The 16,578-nt window shown below is 41.2% G+C and overlaps 1 protein-coding gene across 2 annotated transcripts in view; it reads right to left on the reverse strand.

The window, feature by feature from the left end:
- The window catches only part of FCHSD2 (FCH and double SH3 domains 2), a 136,365-nt gene that overhangs the window by 55,105 nt on the left and 64,682 nt on the right, over positions 1 to 16,578 (reverse strand). For both annotated transcript variants that reach the window (XM_027462102.3, XM_027462093.3), the window contains exons 4-8: positions 13,177 to 13,253; positions 11,903 to 12,047; positions 8,270 to 8,403; positions 7,525 to 7,579; positions 6,966 to 7,094 (exon numbers count right to left, since the gene is read on the reverse strand). In XM_027462102.3, coding sequence (XP_027317903.2) covers positions 6,966 to 7,094; positions 7,525 to 7,579; positions 8,270 to 8,403; positions 11,903 to 12,047; positions 13,177 to 13,253 — 540 coding nt within the window. The remainder of the gene's footprint in view (positions 1 to 6,965; positions 7,095 to 7,524; positions 7,580 to 8,269; positions 8,404 to 11,902; positions 12,048 to 13,176; positions 13,254 to 16,578) is intronic.

Raw genomic sequence — 16,578 nt, forward strand, 5'->3', positions numbered from 1 at the left:
AACATGAAAATTGTTAGATATCCCTGTCTTTTCTTAGGCTGAGCAATCCTGGTTTTCTCAGCGGCTTCGTCATGTGCTGCAGGCACTGTGCTCGCTCTGGGTGCTCCCTTGCTCTACCCATCTCAGTCCTTGTGATGCCAGCTCATACCCCCGAAGCCAGACCGATTTCTTCCTCCCTCGGATCCTTTTAAGACAGTACCTAACAACAGGCAGAGATGTGAGAAAGGGAAAGTTTTTCTAAAAACTGCTCTCCTGGCTTAAAAAAGAGATGTTGTAACACGTCTCAGTGCCGTCATCCATGCAAGATGTGTTCAGCCCAGGGAAATTACATAAAATTAAGTTTCTATTTCAACCTGCCGCATCACCGCTGGCACTCGGATCAAGAACAAGAGCCAAACCGAACGACTTCCTCATAGCAAGCAAACTGGAAAGTACAGAAAAGCCAGAAAAAGCGACAGATATTCATAACAATACAGAAAAACCTAACTGAAACCACAGAGGAAAGAAACGGTGAGGCACGCTCCCTTTTGACACCATTCCTCTAATTCAGTCTGCAAAGCCTAACGATCACTGCATGTACTAGGGTATGAAAATTTTAAAAAAAGCACAGAAAAATATGAGTTAGAAATACCTGCTCTCACTGCTTGCTACTATATTGAGGTTTTTTTTCCCCAAAGTTGTTCATAAAAGTGCATCACTGTCTGCAGACACTCCCACAACATTAATATCACACCCGATTGTCGCTGTTTCAGGGCTTTTTTTTTTGTTTTAATACCCTACGGTAGCAGTGAGGATCCGTAAAAATCGTTTAGCTATAAAGGTTTTTAGCTTCTGGCGTCAGCCACGAAGCTCTGCTGACGACCAACTCGATCATTACAAACAGCTCTGAAAAAAAAATCAAGGCGGACTCTTGGTGCTTTGAAGCACAAGCATCAAAACGGAAATCTCAGTGAAAGCAGCGGAGTTTGAAAAACACACTGGCGGGACAAAATAAATTAGTTCATTAAAATGTTTTACTTTCTGTCAAAAACCTTGCTGCTCTGAGCGTGCAGCCCCAAGCCCCACGACTCCCACACGCTGCGGGCCACCAGGGAATGAGCGGCTGATGCTCATGACATCAAAACGAGACGTGGAAATCAGGTTAGGTTTTACTTCTCTGTCTGTCCACCAAAATAATCAAAGAATTATTTAAGATGTTAATGATGCTTCCTTTTTTTTTTTGATGGACCTTTCCATAGTCAGCGGTGTGTTATAAAGTCACGATCAGGGGTGGTTCACAAGAGGAACTTACAAAAGATTGAGGGGTTGAGTAGTAAAAGAGGAAACGCAGTAATAATAAAGTTTAGAGCAAGACAGGTATCAAACGAGCCCGAACTTCCTTCAGCCATCATCTTACACTTCCTTCTGACCTCGGTTTAAACTCTTGCAGAAGCCTGAGCACCAGGCAAACACCCTGAGCTTGAAAGGGTTTGCACCGTGCCTCAGCACCAGGCAGCCCCTCCCAAGCAGCTTGTCAGGAAACTGGCACAGAAAAAAACATTTTGATGCCTTAGCCTAGGCCCTTTTTTGTTCTTTCTTCTTCTCCTTTTTTTTTTTAAATCTCTCTCCAGATACCGAAATACACATCTCAGGTCTGTGACAGCCTGGTGAGGTGGCGCAGCTGGTGCGGAAGAGGCACAAGATGTAAATCCTGGACAGAAAGGAGAGCTGCAGGAAAAAAAGCAAAAGGATTCAAATCTTTTTCTAAAGGGAGAGCTAAAATAGTTGCGCTGCTCATTTGCCGATGGAGTTGGCAAAGTGGGATGGCATTTTAGGAGTAATTCTCAGTTCTTTGAGAAGTGCTGGAAGCATTTCGTACATTCGGAGCATCCCTGCTTTGTTTGTGATGGCCTTTCAGAACTAACGACCACAGCAGAGTGAATCATTTTGTTCTTCTTCAGATAAAAGCGCTGCTAACTAAAATACCATACTCGAAATACCGCGAATGATCAGGAGCTGTATGTCACCAGGAGCTCTGCCAAGCGAAACGTTGGCTGTTTTGTTGCCTGTTCCAGAGGAGTAATTTGTGATTCATTTGTCACAGGACAGCACCACAGCAGCTTTTCGGAGTCAGCTAGGACGAACAAAACCCGTGCTGGCTTGTAGCAAACACCGAGTAACCCTCAAGCCCAGCACGAATTATCTTTTCCCAGCAGTGGCTTCCCAAATCCCTTGTGCCAACACAAACCGACACGGGTGCTGAAATACGTCACCGCCCCTCCTCTCTCCTTCAGGTGTTGATTTTGCTGCTTAAAGAGCTGTCACCTGTTGGCAGCGCTTGAACTTTCACTGGATTTCACTGCTTAAAAGCCACCACCGCCAGCAGCTGGAAGCCAAGGTGTGCCTCGTCGTTCCCCGTCTGCATTCAGTTCATCTTGCACGGGATGCAACGAGGGTCCCCAAAAGCCACGCAGAACAACTCTCATTGCAAACAATAACCTGATTAAGACCAAAACCTGCAAGGAAATTGTTTAGGATGGGCACAAACAGAAACAGTCTTTCAGGCATTTATAAAGAAGCTCAGGTTTTACCTTCTCACACAGCAACACAGCCAAGGAGCAGCTGAAATCTCTGCAGGGCTTTTTCCACTCCTAAAGTTTTTATCATCTAAAGAACTATGGAAAGCTTTGACTCTGCTCAAATCCACACTGATGCACTCCAAACAGCACACCAAGCAGCTCTCATTTTATACCTAAATTCAATTTCGAACAACTTTTTTAGACAACAGGTAGGTAAGATCAGTCTTTGAACCAAAATTACCTTGTTTTTTTTTTATCTTTCCATGTGATTTGTAACATCTGTATTGTAAAACCGATGCTTCAGGTGAGGATTAGGGAGATTTTGAGGGCAGGGGAGGTGGGGCAGTTTGTTTTTCAAGCTTGAATGTTATATTAAACAACTTAGATGCTGAATATTATTTAGATAAAGGATTTACCTACGGGTTACTGAGTAACTCTGAAAGCCAGCCTGAAAATAATTTAAAGTTTATCTCTCTGCCACATACAAAAACATTTGCCCTGAAGAAAAGGCGAGGCAATGAACCCGATTCCAAATAAAGCAATGAAACTGGTCCTGCAATCACACCTCCAGATCTCACAGGGTAGATGCTGTGTGCTCCGGGAATCTCAGGCTCACCTGGTGCAGAGCGTGGATAAAATCAGCCGATCCGCACAGCCCCTCAAAGAGCAGACCCTAAATAACCCCGTTAAGCCCTGTGGTGTTCAGGGTGCCGCTGATTGCACGCAACGTTCCCACCTTACAGAAGTCTGGCTGCTGTCTTCCAGTTTGCTTTCAAATGGGGCGGGTGGCGAGAGCTGAATTTTTCAGGAATGCTGGAAATGGACGGAGATTTGGGACTTTGGGATGGGGATTTGATGGAGAAAATGGATGTGACCTGGCACACGGGCAGCCCTGCAGAAGGCATATGGGCTCAGTCACAGAAATATGGAGAAATTAGGGTAGCAAGGTGCTTACCAGGTAGCAAGGTGGTCACCACGGCACGAATGCCGAAAGACTCATTAAGAAGGTGAAAAAAAGAAGGATGACATCTTAAAAATGTCAACCTTAAAATATAAATGGCCACGTTTGGCTTGGACACTGCAACTGCACTGTATGTAATGTCTGCTGGGGTCACACTGCTAAAAGAGGAACTGGGCTGTATAGAAAGAGTTTTAATCACCTTTCAGTAGGCTGCCTTTCCTAGTGATGCTATGTAGAGATGGGATTAGGATCACATAAGAGTCAAGTCCCCATTTCTTTATCCTCCATTCCAGCTTCTCCATCACAAATGGTAACAGCAACTCTGAGTTCTTTATCCCGTAGGCAGTGATTTTATCTCTAAATACCGCTTTTCACTTTTTAAGGCGAATTTCAGGTGCTATTTTCTTGCCTGGTAATCCCAAACCATCAAGATCTTATGACGCTTCTTGGTCGTAACCTTCACATTTGCTTATACGGAACGATTCTGTACCTGCAGACCACCGCTGCTCTTCAGTTCGTTTTCCATATCATTTCTGTTAAATCCTTATGCTAGATAAAATAGTCATTTTCTCAGCATTAGAAAGCATGGATCCCCCAGATTTCAGTTGGAAGAGGGAGGGATTAAAGGAAAAACAGGGCCCTGCCAGCAAATCTCCTCCCATTACAGAGCCCAGGCATTTGCTTTAATCCCACATCTCGTGTATCTCTTCATCGGGTCCTGATGTGTGAGAAAACCCCCGCCCTACCTGCAAGGATGCACCTCTTCTACGTAAGCAGAGGCTGAGTGGGAAGCCTGCTGAGAGCCCTTGGCAAGCTCTAGACACTGAACCAGATGAATCACCTTATCCCTGGGCTTACTGAGTCTTAAACACAGCTTTTGGAGTCGCCGTCCCTCTTCCGAAATCATGCTCATCGCCCCACTATATCGCATGTACTTACGTGTGTACTGATCCCATTCACAGGTCAGACTTCTTGATAAATGATTCACCCCTGAAGCCCTTTTTAGAGGTTGGGGCACACTTCTGTTGATGCTGAGACTGGTTTTAGCCCCAGATTACACCCAGTTGTTCGTATTTCAGCAGTTTCACATCCGAACTTACTGGATAAGCCCAGTTGGATCCTAATGACACTACCCTTGATTTTCCTGATTTTTTTTCTCTCCTCTTCTAAATGCATTCAGCAGACATTCAATTTGAAGCCTTGCCTTCAACTTACTCTCTCCCTTGCCCCATTAGACCTTGTTGCAAGGATGTGTGTGCGCCCACTGATTTTTACTCATACACCAAAGTGCCAAAACCAAATTGACAGATCTTCATTATTAACACAGCTCTTTACCAGACCAGGAGGTTTAACTACCACAAATATCTGAAAGAGATGCAGAAAAAGAACCCTGCATGTTGTCCTTCCCTTCCAAAGTAATTGGGCTCAATGGAAGTACTCGCAATTTAGGTTTCCAGCAAACCACAACTATTGATACGGGAGAATAGGTTGCACAGAGAGATTTCCATATCAAAAACCGTTCACACTGAAAACGACTTCAAAACAAGTTGTACAAAAGAAAGGACTGGGCAAGAGGGAGCCTGGTAAAGGAACTACCACGAGCTAAGACGGATCAGCAGCAGCTTTAGGACAGGACCCTGGGTAAGCAGAACATCTATGGACAACAGCACACACGCAGAGGAATGGCACGGGCATGACTTTGTTATCCCTTATTGTATTTTTCAGCCTTCCAAGAATGATTCAACAGCTTGTTGTCTGATTTCTTATTGCAGGCTAAAAATAAGCACGCCTGGGGTATCCGTGGCTTTCTAACATCACAGCACAGAGAACTTGTACCATCCAGAAGACAAACACTTAGGGAAATTCAGAGAGATCACAGTCCTGTATGGCTCACTATGCAGAAACCCGTTGTGCCTAGTTCAAAACAGACAAAATACAGCTGGACATACAGAGAAAACGAGGCACTCGGTGTGCTCTGCAGCATTTTGCAGGCATTATGTTCCAATGCCCGAGACTTGAGCAGCCATCACCTACCAGAGCCAGCCATCATTTCACCTTTTTTTTTTTAAAAAATAAAAAAAATCAAATGTCCATATTATTTCTTAGGTTCTGAACATATTAATTTCACTTCTGGCATTACCTACACGTAAAAGCAGTAACTGCTGACAGCCAGCCATACAGGTAGTACAGAATTACCTTATAAGAATCTACTCATAATTTTATCTTGAACATTATAAGGAATATTTCCTCTACAACAGGACCATCAGCTCTGCATTGCCTTTGAGATGCCCAGATCTGTTTTGGCCATCCAAGCACTTATATACGAGGCAGAGCAATGAAGATCCAACACAAACTGTGATTTTCTTGAAGAGGCATGCACACACCGCCATAGGAGCAGTTAACCTAGTCAAGACCTAATGGAATTTCACGCAAGAATCCCTCAGAGGTCGTGTTTTGCTCCCTAAATTTCTAATTTGGTTGCCTGCATTTCAGATCAACATGATTTATAGATAGATTTCTTACGGATAGTTTTCAAACAGATTTCTTCGAGTACGCAGAAACATGCTGGTAACACTGACTTGTTACAACCTGCCACCCTTGTTCCAGGTGAGGAAGTCTACTCAGAAGTTTAAGTTCACAGAAGTGATATGTTATCCAATAAAGCAATTTTAAATGCAAATTACAAGCTAATGAGTTGCCACGATCACATCACCTGGAAATAGTTTGTACACAGCAAACTTAAATACACCTCGAAAATGTCAAAATATGGAACGCAACCACATAAAGCCTGCATTAGATTTAAATAGATGAAATTGCAGATTTTACACTTTATTCGTAACTATTTAGTTCTAAGTTGCAAGAATTGAGTACATTTAATAATTCTAGAATGCTGTGGAAAACCTGTCAGCAATTATATTTGAACTTTTTAAGTATGTCATTTCCTATGAGTTCAAGCATCTACTCAGCTTGACGTGGCAAGCTGCCATGTGTAAGAACAGCAATGCTGATTTGCTATTCTCTAAAATTCATGGCTTGAAACTGACATCTTTAATAGTTACATTTTCGTTAGCTATACCATAAAGAAATGTTCTGATCAGACACAAAAAAAATATTTTGGAATAGGCACTGAAGAACTAAAAAGATCTCTAACTTAAGGTCCACCGTGACTCCTTTATTTAAGTATGCTTTAAAAAATAAATAAATAAAATAAAAAATAATTTTAAAAATTAAGTAAAAAAAAAGGCAACTGCTTAGCTTTGGGACTGGACAATTGTTACCAAGTATCTGTATGTTATCACAGGATCCATTCCAGTGCCCTCATCTATTGCAATACACTGGAAAAGTCAACAAAGTCAACAGTGTTGCCCCAAGATTTTGCATATTATTAATTTTGCTTTCCAGATTTTCACACTTCTCAACTCCAAAACGTAAATTAGCTTCCTTACCTTCATAATGTTTACTAAGTCTGTTTGATAATAGCGATCTTGGTGTGCATTAGCAGCTGCTAAAGTGAGAAGATAATCATTCCTTGCATGGATAGCCTTTGAATTACACTCCGATCGTCGTGCTTTTAACTACGAGAAGAAACAGAAGTTAAAAGGTAGGTACTAATGAGAAGTTAAATGACTAAAAAAGGATTAATAGCAGATTAATACGCATGCATGCATATATTAATACAGTCAAAACTTTAAAGGATTAACAGATTAAGATTTTTCTTAATGGTAAGGGGATTTTAAAATTACTTTTCTCTCATGCAGTTTGTAATTTTACATGCAATTTTTATAGAACAGCTGTAATTATGACTAGAAAAAACTTCCTTGTAAATTTGGTCTCATGTAATTCTGCACTCTGACTGCTGAGTCTGTTCTTATCTGATAACTCATTCTAACAAGGTACCTTATCAAATGTCAGTCATCTGTAGATTCCAGACAACTTGGGTCATACACCACAAGAAAATAGCTTCAAAGCACTTATATCATACATGCAAACTTTCCTTATACTCACCTTTACACTTGCCTTTTGCAAGCTTATTCTTGACTGAAAAAGACTAAGTTTAGACCTGAAAAAAAACAAAAAAAAACCAGAAGAGATTACTGCCTTGTACCTTTTCTACAAAAATACAGCATAAACAGGCTACTGCACTTCTGTAAAATTTCCATTTTTCATGCCTAAATTTCTATTTGTATAGTTTTAAGCTTAATCTGAGGACAGTACTGAGGACTTCTTTTTTTTAAATAAAAAAATGAACAAACTTGCAAGAAATAGTGAAGCAAACTCCCATGATACAGGCAAAACTCCAAACTGAAAGCATGGGAGTTGCTTGCTTTCCTGAAACAACGGGAATCAACCTCTTCAAGATGTCAAGGAGCATAAAAAATAGTGTCCCCGTCCCCCCGCCCCCTCACATGGACTGATACCAAATCTGAGATCTGGAAAGAGAGAGAGAAGCAAATAGCCTTTAATAGCAAAAAGAGTGCTAGGTCACACAGTATCCTTCAAAAAGATTAAATTAAAGCAGCTAGTTTAACTCCTGTCCTAAAGAAGTTATCCTAAATAAGTTGTACTAAACTATCAGGGTAAAAGCATGTTTGAAATGGTTACAAAAACGCATATTTAAAAAAAATGGCACAAGCTTATTGAAAACAATTATCTTTCTTCTAAACTAATATCAAGTGTAAAAACTAATACAAATAAAAATCTGGTTTATACACATGCGATTATTTATACATACGCTATTATAAAAACATACTTGGCCTCAATATCAGCTTTCTCCCGCACTGCTTGAGCCATCTGTTCAGTCTCAAAATATTTCTTTTTGCCTTTAGCTAAATCTTTTACTGTCTCTTGTAATTCAGCTTGGATCCTTGTCAGCTGGTCCACATACTGAAACAACAAAAAAAAAATGCAGGAAACAAAGCATTAACATCTTTTGCATGTAAATAATTCTATTATCATCATTTGACTTCTTTTCACTCAATTTTATATGGAGCTACATGGTCTCCGAGTCACTCCTGGTCAATTATTCATGCCTTCCTTTTAAAGCCGATCAGAACATAAAACCATATTTCTTTGTTTCAAGTGCTGTATTAACTGCTCGAATTCAACGATAACTCGCAAATTAAACATAAAAGTCCTGAAAGATTTTAATGAGGTAATTAGCAGAAATAATTGGAATACAATGGGGAAAAATCCAAAGGCAATCTATCAGAGGTGATACCAGAAATGATTTGTCTCTCCTTCTCTAAAATTTCAAACACGAGACAAAATTTACCGTGGAAAACCCAACGGTGTAATAGCACCAAGAACAATTTGATAACATTATTTTAAGGCCTCTTTTTTTCTAAACTATTTTGTGACTTTTGAATACAGACTAGGGGTGGTTGGTGAAAGCTGCGGGCAATATTTAGAGACAGATCCTCAAATTTTTGGCCTTCTCTTCCCCAGGCCCACCACCCCCAGCTCTCTCAGATCAAAATTCATATGAGTTCCCATTAAAACCATTATTTCATGTGTGCAGATTAATTAAGTATAGGGCTTCGTAAGGGAAGCTTCATGGTGGAGGGCAAGACTGTGCTTTTTTGGAGATCTCTGAGTGTATGATAGGAAAATGAAAGGTAGAAAAACCCGTATATATTGGACAGCTGACAGAGACCTAAAATCATTTTAATAGGACTGGGTTTTTGCGACATCAATCAGCGTTTTGATCCCTGAAGCCTCCTGCTGGCATCAAAAAATTAAAATATCAAATAGCCCCAGTTGTTAACACGATCATTTTGGAAACATCAGATCAGTTTGCTTTTACATCTCTGAAGAATAAAATAATATAGTCAGGAGGCTGGATGCCCCTCAGGGGTTTTGGTTCGGGCAGACGCTGGTTACATGCTGAAAGCTGTCTCAGGGAGCTCACAGAGATAATTTCTGGTTGCCCTGCCTCCACGTAGAGCAATTCTGCTCTATTTGCCTTTCAGCCCTCTAACACAGATCCGTGAAGATTTGTGTGGTGGTGGCCACGCTGTCTCAGGTTGGCAATGAGGAGCCATTTCTGCTCAGCAAGAGCGGTCAGGCCTTGGGACGGGTTGCCCAGGGAGGTGGGGGAGTCCCCGTCCCTGGGGGTGTTCAAGGAGAGGTTGGACGTGGTGCCTGGGGACGGGGCTTGGTGGGGACATTGGTGGTAGGGGGATGGTTGGAGCCAGTGATCTTAGAGGGCTCTTCCAACCTTCATGATTCTGGGATTCTGTCTTTTCTGAAGACACGTGATGAAAGAACACCACAGGGCCTTCTCTCTCAAGGCCAGCTATGAAGCCACCCATCACTTACAGGATGAGTTTACAAGGCCTCAGGGGAAAGACGATGGCTGAGGGTGGGCTGCTGCCCACAGAAGAGCCTCCTCATCACATCGGAGAGCCTCCAAATGAGGGCAGGGGATCATTTTTCTCAAGAGGCAAGACATGGCCTACAGAAGACATTTATTGCCCACGCGCCATAACACCAACCATCTAGCAATGTTTTTCAACAAATCGTGATGTGATTGTCCAAATGGTTCAGTTAGTACTAAAAAGGGTCATAAAAATGAATTTGATGTGAAGCTTCTACATGCTACCATGTCACGGAAATAAAAGCTTACAGAAACATCTGGAAAATAAACAGAACAGGTCATTGATAGCCACTCAACACCTACTGCAATCGTGGATGGAGACCCTGCTCCTAGCAGAAATTTGACTTTGTTTGGGCACTCAACATTACGAGTATTTCACTGACTCCAAAATTTAAGTTTAGTAAGGTTTCAGCTGGATGGAGATCAGCATGATACATTATTTACCGTTGTGGAAAGCCAAAGGAACGGGTGACAGATTGCGCTGTATAAAACGATTAATTTGTTGTGGAGGAAAATTACTACTACCAGGTGGAGGATTATTCCATCTTGTAGGAAAAGTGTATGGCTGTTAGAATATTATGAACCAGAAGTACTGCCCTGATAATAGTAACAACATGTTCTGGTAATTCCAAAGTGAAGGAAAATTGTTTTATTTCTGTATAATTCCTACAAATTTAAAACAGTGGTCCCCACTTCTGCCAACCCATCAGCTTTCTGAACTAGCAGAGGAAAAATAACTGGTAATTATTTACTAAATAAAGATGCTATACATTGCTACAGTATTTTTTTGGAAAGCTTCACAGAAAAAAAATCCCCAGGACAATAAACAAACAACATTAATAAAGTTATTTTTCCCCTGGAAAAAAACAAATATTGCACATGCTTCTAGGAGTTATTCAAAAATTCATTGAGAAACTGAGAGCTCATGTTACACTAACATCTATTTAAAAGTCTGTAGCCAAATATTTTACAGTATACTGCTCTGAAGGGGGTAAGTTGCAATGAGATGTGGTCAAAAAAAATGGAAAAAAATGAAATTGTTTTTTTTTTGTCTTTTACCATGAATACATGGTTCAGCCTACCCGAGATTAAACCTAGAGGCAAAGCTCAGTAATATGCACAGAAGGAATATTTACAACTATTAGTAATATTTGAGATGTTTGCAGTGTGTGTTCCACCAGCATCTTTATTTCCCTCCTTATTTTATGCTTCATGGAAGCCACAGAGTGAGCATTTCAAAAGATCATTTCTGAAAACCTCCAAAAATGTATGGTTGGTGCAGTAATGAATTTTTGTAAACTATGCTTATTCCTTAAAACAGCGGGTTTTCTCCTTGCTCCAGCAAAATCCACAGAACACAAACACAAAATAATTAAAATATGAAGAGTGCTTAGCCTTCACATAAATACATGATTATTTTTAAAAAGTGTCTTCCTGCCTTATGGAAACAGATGGAATATTGCATCTTACTTCAAACATATTCTGTGTTAAGCAGTATGATAAAGACCTTTTAAGGCGTAAATTACTTTAAAATGCAACAGCCAATTACATTTTTTAATGAAAGTCATGCTTACTTTTTTCCTTGAACTACAGCATTTTCTTTGCATGAATTAATAGATCTGTTATAGCAGCTTTTGGAATAGTGACTTGAGATGCTTTTACAGCATGTGGCTGAACAACCTGCACTCGACATCTCAAAGACTGCACAAATCATTCCTTCAGGTTAAAGACAGGCTTTTTCTTAAAATCAGAACCTATTCTAACAATTGCAATTGGCACTACCCAGCCAATTCCATCTAATTGCCACAGCGTGATGTTAGACTTGCAGTGGTAGTTTTGATCAACTTTGTACTGCATTCATTTCAAAGCAATTTAAATGTCAGCACCGAACTCTGTTCCCTCTCCAACAAGCTGGCCACTTACTTCTGTAACGTGCACATAAAGAGACTACAAAGTACACAGGTGCTTTACTAAAACACCTCTAATAACCAAAGAAAGGAAAATTACCTTTTTCAGCTGCTGTTCCTTAAAGCACCTTACAGTCCTGGCTGGTTCGGAAATCAAGTTTTTATAGTTCTCGCAGATATTGAGGCGGGATTGGGCCACTTGCATTGTGCCTTCTAAAAGCGATTTCCAAACTGAGTACATGCTCCTAGAGTACGGAAACACAGAAGGAAGAAAGGGAGGTCAGGCACTGCTGAAAATGTGTTGATTTGTGTAAATAGAAATGATACATTTCTTCAAAGAATGGCTTTTAAAACTAAGCTACAGCACAATTCTTTATGCTGAGCTAGCAAATATCTGCAGTTTTACATAAAAGTTTAATCAAAGTTTCACAAAAACTAGGACTTTTCTCCTTCTTTCCCTGTTTTGTGGTTTAATTTTGGTGGCAATTACTCTTGGTTGAACCCATTGCTACCAGGGAAGGCACCCTACTGGAAGCAGCAGCTAAAATTCACCAGATCAGATGGTAACTTCTGATAAGATTATGCAATTTTAGGCATTTTGCAATAGGGCTAGTAGCTACAGCTCATCCATTTTGCTTCAGCTACTGTAGTTTCTTCATCCAAAACCCTGCCACAACTAATCTGAAGATGCTAATAATCCAAACCTTAAATCTATTAACGGATTATTCCTTCTGAACCAAAATGTGTCAGAATAGGAAAATGAGGTATTTTAAAACCTCTTCAAAATACTTAGGAGGTATTTATCCAAAGGTGGGAGGCATTTAGCAACTGAGTCAGGTCTGCTTTCGTGTTAAGATGCACTTTGCTTCTTAATGAAACCGAGTTTTGTAAACACCAGTTTCGTGCCTCCTCGCTGTCAGACGGGATCTTCATTACAAATAGCCCCCGAAAAAGAAATTTGTTGCTTTGTCTCATCCTGTGGAGTAATCTGCATGCTTATTACTCTAACCTTAAAGCTATTTAATAAAAGATATATATTTATATACCAACTTCCCAACTGGTAATACCCAAAGGAGGCACACGATTATGTTTTTTATCCTGTTGTGCCATTTGTTTTCCCAATCCTCCTAAACTATCCACGTTATAAACAGCTATTTAAGCCTATTTCAAAATTTTAGAGGAAAACAAAGCTTCCTTTTTAACTGACAATCCCCTACAACAATGAAAAGCTTCCTTTTTAACTGTCAATCCTCTACGACAATGAATATAAATCATTTAAAATACAGAAGAGCAGCGTTTCATTGTTGGGAAAAATAATTACCCAAATTGAAAATATAAAGACGGCTATTTCAAGATATCCAACTGTTAAATTACCTATAATCAGCTCGCTCATCAGCTTTTATTCCCAGCCAGTCCTTCTTTAAGTATTGGCTAGCCAGCTTCTGAATGCTCTGTTGAAAGAAGGAGAAAAAAAAAGTTAAAACGAGGTACCTAAAAAAAAATTTTTGCTCTTATATCCGACAAATGATAATCTGATATATAAGGAAACAATTCATTTTTAGTCTTAGCAAACTACGATAATACCTGACTGCTGTTTCTACCCCTTTTTATATTTTTTAAGTTTCTGGTGAGATGTATTGATGAATTTCATGTTGATGTCTTAATTCACAGGGACTCCAAGATCTAAATGCACACCTCAGCTCTGAAAATATTCCTGCATGTGAACGACCCCAGCAAAACCAGAGTGTGGCCAAATCAGAGCCAGGAATATTGACAGCAAAACGTCTTGATGTGTCACAGACAGCACAAACAAAACCCTTATTGAACTGCAAAGGAAAAAGGGTTCTCAGGAGCAAGAAAATGTCAGGTCATTTGTGCCCCAGGCTGACACAGCTCCATCCTTGGGGAACCGATGGACATTTGGTGCTCTCAGGATCAGGCTCAGAGGGCGACAGCAGACTACAGATTAGGAAAAGCATTTTGTTTTTAATTATTAATGTTAATTACACTGTTTAGTCTCCGCATTTCACTTAGCACAGTCTCATAAAACCAGCAACGTCAAGACAGCAGCAAAATAGAGCTGTAAAGGTGCCAGGGGGGCTGGTGCAGCAGCATCGGCGTGGTGGGGATGGGGGGAAACAAAGCACGAGCCAGCACCAAAACCCACAGATGAGAAACAGGATAGGAGCCAGATGAACCCTCAGAAACAATTAAATGAAGACACTGCAGCAAAATCCTCGTTTTTTAATTAGGTCCATCACCACTGCTAGCGGTGATTTCGTGCCCACTGGTTCCACACTTCCCTGATCCAGTTTCCACGGGTTTGCAAACGTTGTCGGTTCCTTCCATACCCCAAACCATCCACTAGCACAACCCATAAATTTTTGGCAGAGAAAAATAATCAATGCCTCAAACAACACAGTCCTCAATGCTTTTCACGAGCAAAGTTATGCCTGTAACTATTATTTTTTGCATTCCCGTTGCAATTTCTTCTCATTTTAAGAGTAGTGGATCGCATTAGGTAGCTGTTAAAAGGAAAAAGAAAAGGGAGATTTAATTTAAGGCAGTTTGCGATGAGATTTGGAGCTCTGTGAGGGGCCTCTACCTGTAGCTGCTTTCACATTTCTGCCCCTTGTGCACCAGATCCTTCCGTGAGATGCGCCCCGAGGTGCTGAACCAACGCTCAAAACCAGAAAATGAACCAAGAAACGTGTTTGCTGGTGGCTGAGGATAAGCTCTGCCATAGGGAAAGGTGTAAAAAGTCGCGGTAGGGGTATTTAAAGCCATTTCTGCCCACCGAAACCTCGTTGCTTGTGATGCCAGCAAATCAGGCACAAAACCAGCGTGATTATACGGGCTCGACCGTTTGTGTCCAAAGTGAACAAAGCACCAAAGAAGTCAACAAAACCCCGAACACGGGGCTCCAGCTGCGTTTTGAGACGCCCGATCATCCCCTGAACTTTCCCGAGAACCGATAAACCAAAATGTTTGCCTTCCGTGCAAACTCCTGGAGGCGAGTGCATGACTTTGAATGAGTTGAGAACAGCAGATTCCCTTTCTTAAGATCAATTCCAAACGTCGTTTTGTCAGGACAAGATCCTTCTTGTTCCTTCCTCAGCGAGGCTCCTCGTTGTGCTCCACCGAAACAAAGCACGGCCTTGTTCGGCTCAAGCCGGGACGCGAAACGATTGCTTAGCCCCTGGCCTGGCCCGACTTGGCCCGCGGCCTCCGAGGGTCACTGCTGCCCCCAAGGTGCCCGTCGATCACGTTAGAAGGGCTCGGGATAAAAATGTGCACCCAAAATGGGAGAGATGTGAAGAGGCAACAAGAGGAGTCCGTGCAGGCTGGCCTGGTCACAATGTTGTTTGAGGACGCGTTTCCCAAAACTTCACGTTTCCTTCAAAGTAATCCTAGAGCTGCAGTTATAAAAGATTAATTACAACACGAATCTCCATCAAAACCCTCCAAACCTCTCCTCCTTCTCGTTTCAGCAGGCTACAGAGAGCCAAGCAGCATCCTTGACGTTGCACGGCGTGGACGTGCAAGGCACGGGATTGGCTTCAGGAACAGCAATTTTGAGAAATACCAAAAAAAAGGGTTATTGTAAGCATGGAAGGTGACAGCTCACCAAGCCTGCAGAAAGTCTGCTCACTGGCTGCTAAACAAGGAGGTTTTTTCATTTTAATTTTTGCTTTTCGTCCTAAGGAATGTATCATTGTAATTGAATAAACGTTCAGTTAATTATTTTTGAATGGTAGGAGCAATTCAATATGTTGATTTATTTTCAATCCGTTGATTTCTTTCAATCCGTTGATTTATTTCAACACATTGATTTATTTCAACGTGTTGACTTATTTCAACGTGTTGATTTCTTTCAACGTGTTGATTTATTTTCAATCCGTTGATTTCTTTTTCAATATTTTTACTCAACACGAAGACTGTGAATGCCTGAAATCTCCTGCGAGCGCCGTTCAAGCCCCGCTCGTGCTGGCAGAAGAACCGTGCTTGGTGAATCCTACCTCGTGCGTTACTCCCACGCCAGGCAGGATTTAGGAAGAGCAAATGTAAAAGAGTGGAAACAGACAGGCTGTCACACGAAGCCAATTTCAACTCATCACGAGACGACGCGCACCCTTCCCACGCCTCGGTTTTTCCTTCCTCGCCCCCAAGGCACTGTGCTGCGAGCATCAGTGGGGAGGAAAAGAAAGAGAAAAAGAAAGGAACACTCTGGGAACAATATCTATCATACTGATAGATAATAGAAAGTAAGTAGTTGGTGACAGGGAAGTGAAAGATGTCCCAAATTAACAGGTAATTGATAGAGATGTAGGAGGCTTTTAAAAAGACACACTAATGACGATTTTCAAAGTCTCAGGATCTTTATTAGCAAAAACTGAGAGCTGCTGCTGACAGCCAGGCCCCCCCTAAAACCTATTACGGATTGCAGACACCATCTGATGCTAAACTCAGTTTGGGTACAATATCACTAGGACAAATTTCGTGCTCTTCTTCAGCAGTCGTGCATTAGGAGTTTTCAGTATCTTGCTTCATTTTGATCGTTTCTCTTTATTAGAGTGGCATCCATCAACCAACCTATGCATCAGGTGCAGCAGCACCTTCCCGGCATGATTTTGTTTGCTAAGAACCATTATTTTGTGTCCTATGCACTCTTCCAGCAAGCAAACACTCCGCAAGGGAGAGCTTTATAACCTCACTTTGCTCGACTTGTTTCTCTAGGAGGAGTCAACCAAATCCACAGAAGTTTGAAAGATGCCG

Source organism: Anas platyrhynchos, chromosome 1 (genome assembly GCF_047663525.1).
Source record: "Anas platyrhynchos isolate ZD024472 breed Pekin duck chromosome 1, IASCAAS_PekinDuck_T2T, whole genome shotgun sequence".
Taxonomy (NCBI): domain Eukaryota; kingdom Metazoa; phylum Chordata; class Aves; order Anseriformes; family Anatidae; genus Anas; species Anas platyrhynchos.